The sequence below is a fragment of the Myotis lucifugus genome, unplaced genomic scaffold, assembly GCF_000147115.1.
Source record: "Myotis lucifugus unplaced genomic scaffold, Myoluc2.0 scaffold_417, whole genome shotgun sequence".
NCBI classification, from domain to species: Eukaryota; Metazoa; Chordata; class Mammalia; order Chiroptera; family Vespertilionidae; genus Myotis; species Myotis lucifugus.
The window spans coordinates 977,290-997,116 of NW_005871465.1; the positions used below are offsets into that span (position 1 = coordinate 977,290).

General features: G+C 37.2%; 1 protein-coding gene and 1 non-coding gene across 6 annotated transcripts in view; one reads left to right on the forward strand and one right to left on the reverse strand.

The window, feature by feature from the left end:
* The window catches only part of CNOT6 (CCR4-NOT transcription complex subunit 6), a 65,670-nt gene extending 53,071 nt beyond the window's left edge, over positions 1–12,599 (forward strand). For 3 of the 5 annotated variants that reach the window (XM_006102553.3, XM_006102551.3, XM_023743872.1), the window contains exons 9-12: positions 4–158; positions 1,264–1,503; positions 6,469–6,671; positions 8,571–12,599. In XM_006102553.3, the coding sequence (XP_006102615.1) occupies positions 4–158; positions 1,264–1,503; positions 6,469–6,671; positions 8,571–8,783 (811 nt within the window). In that variant the 3' untranslated portion in view covers positions 8,784–12,599. Of the gene's footprint in view, positions 1–3; positions 159–1,263; positions 1,504–6,468; positions 6,672–6,904; positions 7,035–8,570 lie in introns of all 5 variants that reach the window. The other 2 variants (XR_001351090.2, XM_023743873.1) reach the window with 2 other exon arrangements.
* Positions 6,192–6,329, reverse strand: LOC111823190. The gene has a single exon (XR_002826193.1). It is a non-coding gene; the product is annotated as a small nucleolar RNA SNORA48 (small nucleolar RNA).
* Positions 12,600–19,827: the final 7,228 nt, after the last annotated feature.

The following is a 19,827-nucleotide window of genomic DNA, read 5'->3' on the forward strand; positions in this document are numbered from 1 at the left end:
TAGATTTACTTTGGTTCAGAAACACACTGTTGAATTTAATCAGCTAGCAATGGCAAATTCAGAAGGGTCTGAAGCTATGCTGAACAGAGTTATGACAAAAGATAACATTGGAGTTGCAGTACTACTAGAACTTCGAAAGGAATTGATTGAAAAGTCATGTGAGTGATCTCTTCACTTCCTATAAAATTGACCTCCAAAATTTAATAGGAAAAAAGAATTCGTTATGTAATAATAATAGTCTTGTTTAACACCTGAAGAAACTCAGTGAGAATTTAAATCATTTCTAAACTATCATATCTCGTTTTCTCTACCAAAAAGCTTAAGGTGAGAGAGCATTGCCAAGCAAAGTATTTCAAACCTTGAAATTCATAAAGCTCCCAAGAATTTTTCACATAAAAGAAAGGTTGAAGTAATAATTAGTTAAAATAACTACTCAGAGAGAACTCCATGCACTTCTGTAATTTCTTGGCAGAAGGATATTCTGTAAGCAAACTTCTCTTCCTGACCCACTTGTAATCATTATTTTAAAGGTCTCAAGTTTTGGAGAAATCAGCCACTTATTTCAAGTTAAATAAGAGTAGCATTCATGCTGAGAACTGAAATTTCTGTCATAGGAACAGTTGGAACTGGGGTTATTTAACCTGAAGGATAGAAAGATGGAACTTAGTGACCATCATAAATACAGCTAAGGAAAAGAGTAGATTTAATTTTGTGAGGCTTGATTTAGTACATATGACTTAAGACCAGAAGTTTCAAGGAGACACAACTATTTAAAAACCAAGCTGATCCAAATAAAATGGGCTGTTTTTGATCAAGTAATGAATACCCTAAGTTACAAGTACACAACCTGAGGTTTAAATGACTATTTCTCAGGTTTGTTGTAGGCTAGATTAAGTCATTATGTGAGAGAATATTAAGTCAGTTTTTTTTTTCTAAATATATTTTATTGGGTTTTTTTTTAATTTTTTTTATAGAGAGGAAGGGAGAGGGATAGAGAGTTAGAAACATCAATGAGAGAGAAACATTAATCAGCTGCCTCCTACTGGGAATGTGCCGGCAACCAAGGTACATGCCCTTGATCAGAATCGAACCTGGGACCTTTCAGTCTGCAGGCCAACGCTCTATCCACTGAGCCAAACCGGTTAGGGCTGTTAGGTCAGTTTTAGAGTCCTTTTTTATTCCTAAGACTCTGTGATATTCTTGCTTTTAGGCTCTATAAGAATATGTGAGTTGATAGAGGGGTTCTGTGTGTTTTCTTTTTAGCTAATACAGCGGGAAAGCCACATCTTGGAACAGAAAAACAACTTATTCTCGTGGCTAATGCTCATATGCATTGGGACCCTGAGTACTCTGATGTGAAGTTAGTTCAAACAATGATGTTTCTCTCAGAAGTGAAGAACATTATTGATGAAGCCTCACGAAGCCTCCACTCGAGTGCATTGGGAGAATTGGGAAATATTCCACTGGTGTTGTGTGCAGATCTTAATTCTTTGCCAGACTCTGGTAAGAAAAGAATGTTCGTCTATGTAGAATGCTTTTTGACTTCAATGTTTTTGTAACGTATTGTTTCTGATATTCCAAATTTAGTGAAAAAAAATTCAGTTTGTAGTGGCAGCTGTGAATCAAGTTTAAAAATTTTTTTGGAGTAGGGGGACCATTTTGAAAATGAAATAGTATTATGAAACCTCAGGAGGAAGGACATTAATCATCTTTGAGAAACACATAGGTAATAACTTGGAATAACTCATTAAAGAACATGTCATTTTGTTTTATTATCCTCAGGATATACAGGTGTTGTTGGCAAAAGTGGATTTATAGTTGTTTGTATGGAAAACAGTACAATAATTAATAAGTAATACAAGAATAAGCTCTGTTTTGTGTACTCACAATTGTAAGCCTACTTTTGCCTACCCCTGTATATAATCCAGACTGAAAGGGTTTTAAGACAGCCTCTTTGGGATTCCAACATGTAATATGATGCAGTTTAAATTTGACCATATATTACAGGATCTCAAATTTTGGTGGGCTTGATTAGAAAAATCCACTTCAGGTGGAAATTGAAATTCTTCATTTACATAGATCAGGCAAGTGATTTTAACAAAAAAGAATAGGGATTTTTATTTTTATCACAAAGTAGAAGAATACAGAAAGCCATATTCTTGAAAACTTTTCCATAGATGGTACAGTGAATAAACCATCCTATATAATAAAAGGCTAATATGCAAATAGACCAAACAACAGAACAACCGGTCGCTATGATGCGGACTGTCCACCAGAGGGCAGACGTTCAACGCTGTCTCCTGGTGGTTAGTGCACTCCCACAGGGGGAGTGCTGCTCAGCCAGAAGCCAAGCCAGGCTTACAGCTGGCGAGCACAGCGGTGAGGAGCCTCTCTTGCCTCCGTGGCAGCGCTAAAGATGTCCAACTGCCAGCTTAGGCCCGCTCCCACCGCTTAGGGCGGACATCCCCCAAGGGGTCCCAAACTGCGAGAGGGTGCAGGCCGGGCTGAGGGACCCCACTCTCCCACCCCCAACTCACAAATTTCATGCACCGGGCCTCTAGTAACCCTTATAATATCAAATCTAACTACAGTCAAACCTCATTTCTTGAACATCTCCCCATCTCCACCAAATTGTTCACAGAAAAAATGTCTCCATTGTCGGGTTTTAGACCTGACAACCCTTTCATGCTGATACCTCAACATGACAAAAAGGAGAGAATGCTTTAAAACATAAAGAGGCCATCAAGAGTGCTAATGTTGCTAAGGGTGTGAAAGAAGCAATGATCACAGGCCATTGAAGAGATCGAAAACCTGTTGTTGATTTGGATAAACAAAAGCAGTCAGTTAAAGCATTTTGCAGGCAGTGCTATATGAATAAGCAAAGATGCTTTATGCTGACCTATCAAAAGACACCCCTGGAACGAGTGCTGAAAGTGATTCCTTTAAGGCTAGTGGTAGGTGGTTTGATAAATTTAAGAAAAGAAGTGTTTATAGATTAGACATGTACTTTATATAAGAAAGGTTAAAAAAATCATTTGGGAGTCTGGAACAGATTCGTTCAATTTACATTATTTCTAATGGGAAAAAGTGATTCCGTTTTCGAACAAATCACTTCTCGAACAGCCTTTTGAAACGAAGTAAGTTTGAGAACCAATGTATTTCCTTTTTTTGTATTTCAACTCCTTGTATCTAAGATTCATAATTATTTAGTCTATCTCATCAAGCTATCTGGGGATTACTAGGACTGAAGCAGTTGAGGATTATCCCTTGGCAATTTCTCTAACATGCCTACCGCCCTGTTTAGCTACAAAGTATCCTAGGGGCAAAGAGAGACTTGCCAAATCATACAGATTTAAAAATCCATTTCAGTGTTAAAAAACAATATTTTTCCAATTGAAAAATGGGCAAAGGACCCGAATAGACACTTCTCCAAGAAGGATATACAAATGGCCAATAGACATATGAAAAAATGTTCAAGGTCACTAATCATCAGAAAGATGGAAATTAAAACTACAGTGCGGCATCACCTCACACCTGCCAGAATGGCTCCCATCAAGAAATCAACAAACAGCAAGTGTTGGTGAGCATGTGGAGAAAAGGGAACCCAGGTACACTGCTTGTGGGAATGCAGACTGGTGCAGCCATTGTGGAAAATAGTCTGGAGTTCCTCAGAAAATTAAAAATGGAGCTGCCTTTTGACCCAGCCATCCCACTTCTAGGAATATATCCTAAGAAACCCAAAACACCAACCAGAAATATATGCACCCCTATGTTTATAGCAGTGTTCTTTATAATAGCCAATATCTGGAAACAACCCAAGTTCCCATCAGAGGATGAATGGATAAAAAGCTGTGGTACATTTACACTATGGAATGCCATGTGGCTGTAAAAAAAAAAAAAAAGAAACTCATAACCATTGTGACAGCATGATTGAAACTGGAGAGTATTATGCTAAGTGAAATAAGCCAGTCAGAGAAAGACAAATGCCATATGATCTCACTTATATGTGGAATCTAATGAACAAAATAAGCTGTTGAACAAAATAGGACCATAGGCATGGGTACATGGAAAAGACTGGCAGATCTCAAAGTGGAGGGTGGGGTGGGGACTGGAAGAAATTAACCTAAGAACATATATGCTTAGCCCATTGACACAGACAACAATGTGATGAAGGCTGATGGGAGGTGGGCAAAAAGGGGAGACAGACAAAGGTGGGGGGAAACGGGGACACCTGTAATAGTGTCAACAATTTAAAAAAACCAACAGTATTTTAATAGCAACCACAGGGGAAATCTCCAACCTTGCTAAATTTTTTAAAATATATTTTTTATCCCTAGCCAGTTTAGCTCAGTGGGTAGAGCGTCAGCTGGGACCCTAGGTTTGATTCCTGTCAGGGGCACATGCCCAGGTTGTGAGCGTGCAGGAGGCAGCTGATCAATGATTCTCATCATTGATGTTTCCCTCTCCCTTCCTCTCTGAAATCAATAAAAATATATTTAATAAATAAATAAGGCAACATGAATACTACCCTATTTCTTTTTAAAAATATATATATATTACTTTTTATTTCAGAGGAAGTGGGGGAGAGAGAGAGAAAGAGAAATATCAGTGATGAGAATCATTGATTAGCTGTCTCTTGGACACCCCATACTGGGGATTGAGCCTGTAACCTGGGCATTTGCCCTGACCTGGAATCAAACCATGACCTCCTGGTTCATAGGTAGATAGATGCTCAATCACTGAGCCATTCCAGCTGGGCCAACCTTGCTAATTAAATGGAAACTAAAATAAATGTTTGTTGAGCTCATCTTGTGCTTAGGAAATTGGGGGAATAGTGTTCAGGGATGGTGAACTTGCTTTGTAACTAACTGGTGGTATTCTCTTTCATAGTTGCCACTAGCCTATCTAATAATAGAGATTGAAATTGACCGTACCTTCGCTACGCCTCCCATTGGCTAATTAGCAAGATATGCAAATTAACCAACAAAGATGGTGGTTAATTTGCATACGTAGGCGCGAAGCGGCGGAGCGATGACTGAAGGCGCCTCCGGCCGCCAGAGCCGCGGAGAGGCTTGGAGGCGCCTTCGCTGCTGGGTGCCAGAGGAAAACCGGTGCCCGCAGCCAGGGGAAGGGAAGGCCTATTGCACAAATCTTTTTGTGCAACAGGCCTCTAGTATATAATAGGACAATGAATCCTAATCTTGGTATTTTATACCAAGTAAATAATTTAGCCTAAGTAGAAACCTACATACTAAGATGTTGATTATGGTGTTAATTCTTTTTAAAAAGTAGAAACGGGCTGAGTTTTTAAAAAAGGAAAGGAAAGGAAACTAGTTTTAATAAAAGTTATGCTCCAGTTCTGCCTGTTGTATTGTACAACCATTTAAAAAAGGTAGCCCTAGCCAGTTTGGCTCAGTGGATAGAGCGTCGGCCTGCAGACCAAAGGGCCCCAGCTTCAATTCCAGTCAAGGGCACATGCCTGGGTTGTGGGCTTGGTCCAAAATGCAGGAGGCAGCCAATCAGTGATTCCCTCTCATCATCGATGTTTCTTTCTCTCTCTTCCTCTCCCTTCCTCTGTGAGATTAATAAAAATATATTTAAAAAATAAATAAAAATAATGATAAAGATAATTCAGTGTAGCTCAGTGGTTCAGTGTCGACCTATGAACCAGGAGGTCATGGTTCAATTCCTGGTCAAGACATATGCCCGGGTTGTGGGATTGATCCCCATTATGGGGCGGGCAGGAGGCAACAGATCAGTGATTCTCTCCCGTCATTGATGTTTCTTTCCCTCTCCCTTCCTCTCTGAAATGAATAAATATATATTTTTAAAGGTAGTTGAGACTACACATAGTTCATGTGAAACAGTAAAGTGAAGAATAAAATATTCAGTATACTATGATTAAAACCATGTACAAATGGATTTTTAAAAATATTTTTATTCATTTCAGAGAGGAATGGAGGGAGAGATAGAAACATCAATGAAAGAGAATCGTCCATCAGCTGCCTCCTTCAGGCCCCACACTGGGGACCTAGCCCACAACCCCGGGCATGTGCTCTAAAAATTGAACCGTGATCTCCTGGTTCATAGGTCGACGCTCAAGCACTGAGCCATGCTGTCTGGGCATGTACAAATGGATTTAGACAAGTTCTGGCAAATGTAAAAACCCATTTTATTTTAATTTTATTTTTTTATGTGCATCAGACATGAAACGGCTCTGGCCACAGACATAGGCATCAAGCTAGGATGAACTAAGGACTATACATCTCCTTTGCCCCTGACTGATATAAGAGCAACGCCACCAATCAGGTGTCTCCTTGCCAGGGGTTAAATACCCATTTTAAAAAGTGGGAAGATTTTAGAAAGTATAATATAAAACTACTTACAATTGAATTATCTTTTTAGTTATGTTTTATATAGCATACGTTATACTTGACCTTGTAAAAAGTCCATTTATTTTCATTCTAGGTGTTGTAGAATATTTGAGCACTGGTGGAGTAGAAACAAATCATAAAGACTTTAAGGAACTGAGGTATAACGAAAGTCTTACGAACTTTAGCTGTAATGGGAAAAATGGGACAACCAATGGAAGGATCACTCATGGTTTCAAGTTAAAGAGTGCCTATGAGAGTGGCCTGATGCCTTACACCAATTACACGTTTGATTTCAAGGTGAGTTTTGAAATTAGTAAACTTGTAAAAACTTTATTTTTAAAGGAGAGTCTTATTACTTTGTCAAGTCTTTAAAATGTGAATATTTGTTCAGTTTAGGCCATCTTGAGTTGGTTTACAGAAATATTCTAGATAACTTAGAATTATTTCCCGTGTAAGAAATCAGATGAAATAATAATAGTAAATCCTGAGTTAACTGTCTCATCCTTTGGGGTCAATTATGTTTCTTATAGACTCAATACAAAGCTGGATTTGCCATACCACAGGCCCTCAGATAACGTCATTTTTTTTCAACATCATTTCATTATAATGTTGATGAGATGCCATGGGAACGTAACTCTTGTATATATCAACTAGCCTCTGGTAAAATTAATTTCATTCTCTGTTGTTTCGCTTAAAGTTGCAGAACCTATCTAGTCATTAAGTAAGGACTTACTGTATCTAATTTGGTGTCAGTTGGGGTGAGGTGTTCCACCTCATGTTAATAAAACTGAAACCTACTCTTGAGTGCTAAAATGTGGTTTATTGTTGGCCATTTTCAAGTTGTTAAAATATATATATACACATGCCTTATAGTTGACAGCTTACAGTGTGGAGACTTTCCTAGTGAGTCTCTTTATTTTTAGTATCAGCGGTTACTTAGGGTTCGTGTTCAGCTGTCCTTTTTATCCTCCTTTTGCATTTCTGCTTTCTTGTGTCCTAGTTTTCCACTTGTAACCTGATGGAACATGAATCGTTCAGGTTAGATTATTAGAGTGCAAATACTAGTGTTAACTGGTTCCTAATTTTGGTGGGGAGGGCTCTTTAGACTCTTTAAAAGAAACTGTTGAAAACCATGATAGTTTTTTATTTGACTTTGGGGGATCCCCAGTACTGTAGGTAATTATTATTTAGTCCTGGTAACAAATGAGTGTGTCGAGTTGAAGAGAGATTAGAGTAGACTCCGGGAAAACTGACATCTAAATGACAAAAACCATGGAGAGGGAAACAGGACTGTGGGAGCTTACCTGCCAAGGAAATCAGGCCTTTCTAGGAGAGAGTAGTGCGGGTGAGCTTCAGAGAGATGCTGGTGGGGGGTGCTTCCCTGAGTGGTGAGGTAGTAAACACCAACTTGGAGATTCTTAGTACAGAAGCTTGATTGAAGAAGTGCGGGTAATAACTCAAAGGTGGGCGAGATTAGGGATTTTTTTTTCATCGTTCGTGCTAGTGATGTAGGGATAGGAAGGAGACCTTTGAATATATTTAAATACTTTTGGCCAAGAACATGTAGAGGAGCAAGTGAAAAGCCAAGAGGTGCTTAGCTGTGTACCTGGTGCTGCAGGACGTGCAGGGCAGGACAGCCTGGTCTCAGCCACATGAGTAAGTATGTAGTAGGGCACACATCAGCAGGGGAAGAGAAGCGGAGGTGGTGGGAGGTACCAGTGAGCTCTGAAGATCTTTGGAAAGTGATTGAGGTCCACACTTGAAGGTTGAGAAGGATTAACCAGATGACAAGTAGAAGAAAGCGTTCGGCAAGGAGTGCAGCGTGTGTGAAAGCTGTGGGGCTGGAAAGAGACTGGCACGTGCAAAGAATGTTTGTCCCCCTCCCCCCCTCAAAAAAAAAGAGCTAGTCTGGCAAAGGGGTAGTGAGGAAAGAGAAGCAGAAGCCATATCACAAAAGATGCTTTATGTCTTATTAAAAATTCTGAAAGGATCCAGATAGGAAAATGAATGGTTGCCATGCTAAACAGTCTTCATTCTGCAAGGTTTGACATTTAGGGGACCATTTGGCTCAGGTGGTACTGTCTCTTCCCACATGCTAATGAAGTTTTTATAAAACATGCCTGAAAGGGTATGTCTTGAGATCTTTCGGTATTTCAGTGTTATCTTATGTTTTTTTATTTCCTTCTGATTTTTCAGGGTATAATTGACTACATCTTCTATTCTAAGCCTCAGCTGAACACATTAGGCATCCTGGGACCTCTGGACCACCATTGGCTCGTTGAGAATAATATCAGCGGCTGCCCACACCCACTCATCCCCTCCGACCACTTCTCACTTTTTGCACAACTGGAGCTCTTACTGCCTTTCCTGCCCCAAGTTAACGGCATTCACCTTCCTGGCAGGAGGTAGTCACGTACCTTCAGAGACGACCTCAATGTCACTTGTAAACTTATAAGAAAATCTGAATATCGGGGAGTGAGATATGGCCATTAGGGATTTTTTTTTCTTAATGATGATTTGAGTTTTCAATCTGATTATTTGATAAGGATATAGTGTGAAAGCCAGGTGCTAGCAACAGACAAATTCTGAGCCCAATATGCTTTATACACTGTTGGACAGGGATTGGTGTGTTTGCACCTATCTTTTAATTTGTTACCAGTAATTTTCCTGTTTCTTCTATCCAATATAATATTTTCATGCCTTGAAATAGGAAAATGTTTGAACAGCATATTCTCTTTGCACAGAAATCAGTAGTACTACTTTTTTGAGGCCAGTAATAACATCCAGAGAACATTCTTCCATACTTGACTCCCTTCTTTTTCAGACATATTTGTAAAATACAGAATTTGAATTTAGCCTTTATGATTGTATATGATCCGCAGAAGACCTGATTTATGAAATTTTGTACTAAAAAAATCAGATTTGGAAATGATTGTATTGTAAATTAAGGCTGAATTTTTGTTTTTGTGTGTGTTTTTTACACCGGTTTCATGTGTTATAAAGGCCAGCTTGTAAAAGAAGCTGCAACAGACTTTCTCTGCAGAGGAGTTGCGCTGTTAGGGTTTTCTTGGCTGTTTTGTGCTACTTTGTAATTAAATGGAGAACCTTACTCTTTAAACCTATTTAATGCTTAGGACATTTTTTCATGAATTCTGGGGTTTTACAAAAACTATCTACCAGGACAGATACGCTGAGCAGTGGTGATCTGTAGGCATTTATGGACTGAATGTAATGATATATGTACATTCTGATATTTTTAAATCTTTAACTTTTTTTAAGTTAAAAAATTACAGCTGCTTAGGTACAGCTTTTTAACTCCCTTTTGAGACGCCTCCCGTCTATCTCCACTGTGCCTGCCTCAATTGTTCTCACCAAACACTGCCCGTGCATGCAGAGAAAATCTGTGCATCTTCTTTTATAGTTTTAAATACTGTTGAACATTTGTGAGGGTTTTATGGACATGCTTTTGTATGAGCTGTGACTTTTTCCCATTGTAAAGCATTGAATATCACATTTTGGACAAAGGGTGAATCCCTGGGTCTTCGCTCACCAGACCCAAGCACTGCTTCTTGGTGTCATTGCACAGTGCTGTCACCCAGGATACTACTATCATGTGAAGTCTTTTTGTTTTCCATGTATTCCTTAGTCTCCATGTTTTTCTTTTAAAAAATCATTCCTTTTTTTTTTTTTTAAGTAATTTTCCGTTTATGAAACAGTATAAATGAGATGTATTTTCAAAACTGGTCCTTAAGACAATTCTTCAGATCATTTTTGAAGTGACTAAGCTATTTTAATATGTCAACCAAGATAAAAGTTATATTGTACCCTGTGTATTTGCCCATAGTGCCGTTAGTAGATAAGAGATTAAAGCCAGCTTTAACTTTGCAAAGTTAACTCATATGTATTCTGGTCTCATTCATTTATTATCATCTCAAAACTAAAATTAATTCAGAGGGAACTTGGTCCAACTGCTTTTGTTTCAACTGCAGGCAAGGGAGGAAAAGAACACCATGTGAGCAGTAGGGTGAAAAATTGTTCGATGATAACAAGTTTTACACAGAGAATGAGTCATTTTGGATGATGGCTTAAAATTTTATGAAAAAATGTTCAACACATAAATGTGCTTATTCTGTTTTTAAGAGAAAATAAAATTTACACACTGCTTAAATAATTTTTTTTTCTTTTAAAAAAATTCTCCAAAAGCTGTTGGTTGATCTTGAATTTTTGTCTGGGACCTAGTTTCTTCTTTGAGGTTTTTTAAAGATTTTGTTGTGATGGATTTTTTTTTATTTTTATTTTTTGTTTAAGTTGTGCTGACACCAAACACATTCAGTTTATAATCAATACATTGAAAAGTTGGTATTATTGATGTAGAACCAATGCATAACTTTTTATGGGGGTTTTGTTTTATTTTTTTGTAAAGTGTGAATAAAGGTGTGTTTACTCATTTTTCCTAAACACTGTGTTGGTAATGTGCATCATGACAATTTCCAGAGAAGGCGATCTGGAGCTGGTTGGACTAATGAAACAAAGGAAACTTCTTTTCCTCTGACCTGCATTATGTAATAACAGGTCCAGAGAGCTTTATGGAAGGGGGAGGGGAGTGGCACTTACTCATTTTGTATTTGTTAACGGAGGATGTATTCTTTTCATAGATGCTGGAACTAGAGTGCACTTGTTAGAAGCTAAAGGTTTGAGCTTTACAGAAAATGTCTTCATCTGTATTTGTTATTGTTATAATATATTTGAATTGGGGGGGCAGGATAGTATTAACATTGTTGATACAATGGCCTGTTATGTCTTGAAAATATTTGTCCTTGCCTCTTCTAGGCATACTGCATTCTGTGGGGTCCGTTTGAACAGCTTCTCCACCTTATTGAGATAGTGATGAATTGATCCAAGAGTGTAGATTTACAACTATAACCTTCAAAAGAAAAAGAAATATTTTAAATCTGTAGGGAATCAACAGTCACACCAAAATAGACTGTGATACTTTTGTTAAGCAAGGTTTTGTGTTTTAAATATTTCTGTGTCCTGAATAATTTTCAGTCTATACTCTCTAAAATGCAATAAAAACTAGTATGTTTTCACAGTATAGATTTTTTTTTCCAGAAATTCTGTAACAAATACATTTAATATGGTGTTGCCATAATGTAATTTCATTGTTGTTGCTGGAAAAATTCATGTTATGAATGTTTTACAGAAAACTTGGACTATGTTTTCTGTTTTAATGATCAGAAAGTTGGAGGCATTCAATTCCTTGTTGTAAATCTCCTGAAGTACAGTTAACCATATTAGTGGTAATTATTTATGCTTTGAGAATTTAAATTATGTTCATTAAAATTAATTTATGGCATAATTTAAACTAAAGTTGTAGATATGAAATGTTGATTGCAACTTTAATCACCCTAGAAGATAGTCAAGGAACATCTCCCAAGAAATGTGTTTTTATTTTTACCTGATTTAATGACAGCCAGGAAAGCTTATTTGAGTTAGCACTTTGAAACCTAAGGACATTATTAATAGGGTGGAATGCACTTCTAAATGTTGAAATTAAAATTTCAAAGCTCTTCCAATATGCAGGTTTTCAATAATAAATCCCACTTTTAGTATTCCACTTTTTACTATTTGACGTCGTAGGATTTGTTTCCATGGTGATTTCTAAGGTTTTGGGGTCATGACATAGAAGAACAAAGCCAATCTGGGCAAAAGAATGGCAGCAGCTTGTTCTTTAATGAACCAGCCTGAGTGCGCAGAGCAGACTCTGCGGATCATCAAAGAACACGTTCAGCAAGCGCTTCTCTCCCACTCAGAACAGGTTTTCAGGATGTTCACTTTGCTCTGCTCTTTGGTTACATACGTTTTAATAATTGGTATGTTGAAGTAGTATCTAAAATAGAGTGTCTAGTTTTTATTCACAGTACATTCTATTGTGTGATGCACTGGGCTAACTTTGGTTTATTTACCATTCATGTAACAGAACCCAGCACATATCTGCACTAAGCTCAAAGAATGTTTGCCTAGGCAGCTCTTTGATAAGGGTAATGGGAAACTGAATATGTACCTATGGACCAGAGGTAACAAGGGCTTTTACTGTTCTTTTCAGTGGAACCTTCTTGGTCAAATTGTAACTAGCTAGTATTATATTTATATACAGGGTCTCTTTTCTTTACCGATGTATTTTCCTACTTATAGCCGACCAATAAATTCAATATTTGTTTCAAATATTTTAAAAGTGTAATTTGTATAGCTGTAGTACTGAGGTTTGAGAAAATAAATGTTAATCAGCAGACCACATATTTAAAACTCTGAGTAATCTGGGACAGGGTTATAACTCACCCTTTGAAAGGGAAGAGTGATTGGGGGACAGACCATGATTCTGTAGAAATGGTATAAACTTAAGGATTTCTTTAATGGCTGTATTATTCTGTTAAAACTCATATCTTTGCCAAAGTTCAGTTTTAGGCAGCTAACGATCCTTTGCATTGAGGATTGTTGTTGTTACCATATACCTCATAATGACTTCGTATGTCTTCCATCTTTTGGAAGGAGATTGACATATTCTAAATAAATATTTTTAAATATAGCCGCAAACGTTGTGTTGGTGGGGTTGTACTAATTCATTAAATGTTTTACTTGTTACATGTATGTTTTGTTGTATGTAAACTTTTAAAATGTGTGACTTCCCAAGTCTTCAGGACATTAACTACATTTGCTTTTTAGAAACTACTTCTATAACAAATAAATGTAAATTTTTATGTAGATATTGGAAAAATCATTTAAAATCAGGAAACAATTTAGATAAAAACAATGTTTTGCTGAGGTGTCCAGTTTTTAAAGTAGGCGTTTTCTACCAATACTTTAATATATAATTTTACTTCTATCTATAACAGAAGTCATATTCCTTCTTATAACTGTAAAAATGTGTAAAAAATATGTTCATATTACTTTATAAATTCTAGTTAATGTTCTTTAGAGGAACAAGTACATGAGGAAACATGAACTGGAATACATTTAAATAAAGTTTTCAGGTTTTAGGTAATGATGTTATATATACTGAGAATTTCCTTGTAGTATTTAGATACTCAAATCTAAATTAATTTTAAAAATAAGCTTTCACAAATACTGTAAAGACAATTTTAGTATAAGGTTATATATTAGGAGAATCTTAAAGATAGTTTTTACTAGAATTTTACAAGAATGTTAAGAATATTTCTGGAAGTTCATTTTCTCTAAATAATAAAATACAAAATGCTACATAGATCATTCCCCAAATGAGTCTAACAAACTAATCTAAAGCTAGGAATTGGGAAAACTGCTGAATTGCAAGGTGTCTTGAAAACCAGTTTCTACAGTTTCCTTAGCAACATTAGCATGTTTAATCAAATGAGTAAGATGTCAGTTTGCTCGTTTTCTTTGAACTGCAAACTTCGAGACACTCTATTCTACTTGAAAGCATATTAAATTATTTTGAGCCTGTCAGGGGAAACTGCTCTCTACACCAGTGTGACTGGAGGTGGCCTCGAGCTCTTAACGTCCAAACTTCAGCCTTCCTAGCGCGTGAGTCGGAGCTGCGGGCCCTGAGGCGCTGACTTAGCACCGCTGCTTCATTAGTTAACGGTTTCTCACGGCCAACCCTGCCGCCCTGCTGGTTTCAGTGTCCCCCCTTCATGCCAATCCTGCTGGTGCTGTTTGTTTCCAAAGTTGATGTGATTCTTCAGACCTGGTCCGTGAACAGATGGTGTGACCAAAGCCAGTTAAGAGAAATCTACAAAATACTGGACTTATTTTCTGTTTATTATTCACACTGAGGCAGATGGCTATCTCTCAGGCAGCAGTGGAGGTGAGGGGTATAGGAAATGTGTGCAGCTGGGAATGGAGTGGATTTCTGGTGGGGAGTGCAGTAGAGTGGCTGGGACACAGCAAGTGGTGCCTTTTGAACCTTGAACCATATACTGAGGTTGGAACTTCATCCTGTAGGTGGTGGTAAAGAGACATACAGGGTTTTAAATGCAAGTCACACTACCAGGTTTGTATTTTAGAAAGGTCACTAACAGCACTATGGAAGATGGAGTAAAAGAATAAGACTATCTAACTGGTTTCTGACATGCTTCAGTTGACAGAAGATAAATTGAGGACCACTTACAGGGCAGTAAGCTGAAATGTTTAGGAAATCCTATATAATAAAAGGCTAATATTCAAATAGACTGAACAGCAGAACAACCAGTCGCTATGATGTGCACTGGCCACCAGGGGGCAGACGCTCAATGCAGGAGTTGCCCCCTGGTGGACAGTGTGCTCCCACAGGGGGAGCACTACTTGGCCAGAAGCCTGGCTCACAGCTGGTGCACGCAGCAGTGGTGGCGGGAGACTTTCCGCCTTCGCAGCAGCACTAAGGATGCCTGAGTGACGGCACCTAAGCCATCAGTTGGACATCCCCCAAGGGCTCCCCTCCCCCTCCAGTGCATGAATTTTGTGCACCGGGCCTCTAGTAGAATCAATAAGAACCTTTATTCCTGCCTCATTCATTGTGTGAGAAAAGACGAGTGAGTTTTGTTCGGTCACTCATTGTCTCCATTAGGCAGACCCTGACTCAACATCTCTCATGTCTACCAGCAAGGCTTTAATTTTTCCTTAACTGAGCTGACTAAAACACTTGATCGAAGAATTTTGTTTCTCGGGTTACATTAATTTCCCATTATTTTTCATTCCAATTTTAGTCTGCGAAGGAGATCCAGTATGCCACTACTAAACAGTTGAATAAATCCAGAAAATAAAAGATAACGTTTGATGCCAATATAATTGTTCTAGCTTGTTTTTCTTCTAGACTCTCATATTCTTGATAATGGTTTCAGTGTAAAAAGACTGCATTAGAGGGTACTTTAATAAAGCAACACAAAAAAATGAAAAAGACCCAAGAATTATAAAAGCAGGAAGTTTCCTTCATGTAACAGATTAGACTGTGGTGTTCAATATGGTAACTTTTGCCACAAATGGATTTTGAGTACTTGAAATACAGCTAGCATGACTGGAACTTGTTTTTCTGTTAAATGAAACATTGTTTTGATAGGACCGTATTTCCCTTTATCTGTTGCATTCTGTAAAATACGGAATGAGTGTATTATTTACTAGTATATTATGCATAAACATCACCAGTTGATGTCAAATAATTGATTCCATTCTAACAATGTTTTACTTATCAAAGTAACATTATAATCTGTTAGATGAATATTGTATGCAAATAGCGTGAGTTAACTGTGCCTGTATAAGATAAGTATGTACAAATTATAAATTAAAAGTCATTTCTGATACAGAACTGAGCCAATACAACTGGAAAAGTCTGGAAGGCATATTACAAATTCCATGATGAAAGACACGGGCAGTTTGTGGCACCAGGACAAAAGAAAAAAGTGAATATTTTCTCAAAAAAGAATAGCGAAATTAATTACCTGAAATGTCCAACAAAGTTTTTAAACAATTTATAACAAGCTATGAGCTTGTATATTTGGCTTGTATTTCCGCACAGAAAAAACTAATGGGCATGCTTTTTTAAAGTATTATGGAAGTTGTTTTGGAAAATTATGAGGAAAAGTCTAAAAATATTTAACAAAAGTGAGATTTTTTTCTGGTAAGCCTACAGTTATGGGAAACAAGTATATATGGAACAATTTGGGTATAGGAATCTACTTTTTCTGTTATATTTTATAAAATTGAGTATGAAAATCATTAAAGAAATGTTACACTAGGAGATATTAATGCAAAAAATAGTACTAAAGGTGAATAGAGAAAAAAGACACAACATGTTGAAAACAGTATAATGGCAGACATAAGTCCAGTAATAGTAAATGTGATGAGATTAACAACCTAATAAAAAGAGACCAGATGGGATCAAAGGCAGTCCATCTATATGCTGTCTACGGGAGCTGGGTTTCACACTCATAGATACAAATAGGTTGAAAGTAAAAGGATGGAAGGGGGTTTCAAGCAAACATCAAGTTTGAGGGACTAATAGACAAAATAGACTTGAAAACAAAAAGTTACTAGAAACAAGGGGACATTTTTAAATTATGAGCAACACTAAATGATAAGCAACCCCAAACTACATGAAGTAGAAACTGACCGAATGGAGAGACAAAATAGACAATTCATCAATAATTGGACATTTCAATACCCCCTGTCGAAGGATAGGATAGCAAGGCAGAAGATTAAGGAAATAGGTTTGAACAACACTCTAAACCGGCGAGACCTTACAGACGTGTAGAAAACACTACCTTCACAGCAGAGTGCACATTCTCAAGTGTAGATGGAACGTCCTCCAGTAGATTATAGGCTGTGCCAGTTTAAAAGCCTCCATAGGTTTAAAAGAATTGAAATTGTGCAAAGTATATTCTCCAATTATAAGGAGGTAAAAATAGAAGGGAGGTTGGATATATGTGAAAATTATACTACACACTTCTAGATAACCAGTGGGTCAAAGAAAAAAATTCAAAAGAAATTAGAAAATACTTTGAAATAAATGAAGACACAAATATCAAAAGTTATGAGATGCCGTGAAAGCAGTGCTTAAAAGGAAGCTTATAGCTATAAATACATTTTTAAAAAATAGCTCATCCTGGCCATGTGTCCAGTGATTGGAGTGTCAGCCCCCAGACCAAAGGGTTGTAGTTTAGATTCCAGTCAAGGGCATGTACCTGGGTTGCAAGTTTGATCCCCAGCCTTGGTTGGAGCAGGTACAGGAGGCAAACAATCTGTCTTCCCCTCCCCCCTCCCTTACACTCTCTAAAAATCAATGGGGAAAAATACCCTCAGGTGAGGATTTACAACAACAAAAATATCTCAAACCTCCCTCTTGAGTAACTCAGTTGGGTTAGAGCGTCCTCCCAATATACAAGGTTGCAGAAGCAACCAATGAATGCACAGCTAAGTGCAACAACAAATTGATGTTTCTCTCCCTCTCTAAAATCAATTTTTAAAGATCTCTCAAATCAACATAACTTTAAGACACTGGAAAACAAAGCAAAAGATAAACTCAAGCAGAAGAAGGAAAACAATAAAGATTAGAGCATAAAATAATGAAAGAGAATAGAAAAATAATAGAGAAAATAAAACCAATCTTTGGAGAGATCAGCAAAATTGATAAGCCTTTCTGTGGAACAACAAAAGAGATTACTAAAATCAGGAATGGAAGTGGTATATTACCAACCTTACAAAATAAAAAGGATTATGAAATATTATGGGTAATTGCATGCTAATGAATTTGATGAAATAGACAAGTTTCTAGAACTACTACCAAAACTTACTCAAGAAGAAATAGAAAAACTGAATGAATTTATAAAATGATTGAATTATAAATGGAAAACTATATGGAAAGAAAATCTTAGGCCCAGAAGGCTCTGTTGATGAGTTCTACCAAGTACTTAAGCCCTAGCTGGTTTGGCTCAGTGGATAGAGCAGCACACTGAGGAGTCCCAGTTCAATTCCAGTCAAGGGCATGTACTGGTTGCGGCTTGTACCTGTTGCAGCTTGATCCCCGGCCCTGGTCAGAGCACATGCAGGAGGCAACCAATCAATGTGTCTCTCTCACATTGATGTTTCTCTCTGTTTCTCCTCCTCCCTTCCACTCTCTCTAAAAATCAATGGAAAAATAAACTCGGGTGAGGATTAACAACAAAAAGTAAAAGAATAAATATTCTTCATAAACTCTTCCAAACTTTACTCTTTCTGTGAGGTCAATAATACCCTGACATCTTAACCAAAGATATTACAAGGAAAGAAAGCTACACACTAATAATCCTCTATGAATATAGATGTAAAAATCCTCACAAAATGCTAGCAAAACTGAATCCAACAATATGTATAAAAGGATTATATACCATGGTCAAGTGGGATTCATCTCAGGATGTGAGGTTTGCTTAGTATCCCCACGTATGTCATACATCATAGCAATAGGGTAAAAGATAAAATGACAGAATCAACTCAATAATAGACACTGAAAAAAGTATTTGGTAAAATTCTATAATCCTTCATTTAAAAAAAAAAAATGAATGAAAGAACTTTCTCAACCTGATAAAGGGTGTTTACAAAGAACCCACTGCTAACATCCTACTTACTGGTGAAAGATGAAGGCTTTACCCAAAGATCAGCAAACAGGCAAGTTGTCCATCCATTCTTGCCATTTCAACATTGTACTGGGACTTCTAGCCAGGGAAATTGGGCAAGAAAATGAAATAAAAGTCATCCAGCTTGGAAAGGAATAAGTAAAACTATATTTGCAGAAGACATGATCTAATACATAGAAAATCTTAAGTAGCCCATACACCAAAATATCTATTAGAACTAATAAGTGAGTTCAGCAAGGTTAGAAGATCAATATATATAAAAAGCAGTTGTTCACTAGCAATGAACAAACCAAAAACAAAATTAAGAAAATAATTTTATTTATAATAACAGTAATTAGGAATCCTATATAATAAAAGGCTAATATGCAAATTGTCCCCTTGACCCGGAGTTTGACCAGGGGGTGGGGCCGGCCATCCAATTGCCTGTGGCTCCTCCCTCCAGCTGGCCCTTCCCCCAGTCGACCCCATCCACCCCTTTTGGGGGCGGGGGCCAGCTGGACCCCACCTGTGCATGAATTTGTGCACTGGGCCTCTAGTAAAGTTAATAAAAGAAAACAACTTGCACCCTAAAAAGTATAAAATGTTGAAAGATGTAAATGCATGGAAAGACATTTCATGTTTATGGATTGAGAACACAATACTGTTAAGATGGTGATACTCCAAATTGATCTACAGATTCAATGCAGTACCTATGAGAAGCCCAACTTACCTTTTGTTGTAGAAATTGACAAGCTGATCTTAAAATTCATGTACAAAGTATACTAAAGACCCTCAAATAGCCAAATAATCTTGAAAAAACAAGTTGGAGGACTTAAATTCTTGGTTTGAAAGCATATTAAACAGCCACAGCGTTGTAGACAGTAGTAATATTGACATAAGGATGGCATCTGGATCAATGGAAGTGAATTGAGAGCTCAGAAAGAAACATTTATACTTATGGTCATTTGATTTGTGACAGAGGCACCGAGACATCTCAATAAGGGGAAGGATAGTGTCCAACAACAGTGGTGAACAACTGAAAATTCACAAGCAAAAGAATGAAGTTGGACCCCTACCTCAAACCATATACAAAAATTAATCCAAAATCTCAATGTAAGAGCTAAAACTTTTTTAAATTCTTTGAAAAATACATAGATATAAATATTTATGATGCTGGTTTAGGCAATAGTTTCTTGGGTAAAACATCTTAAAAGCAAAGGAACTAAAGGAAGAGGTAGATTAATTAGGGTTTATCAAAATTAAAAACAAAACACATGTAAATGAAATCTTTTGTATCACCTTTATGGGGCTTGAATTATTTGGTCAGTATGTTGTTGAGATTCGTTCACGTAAAT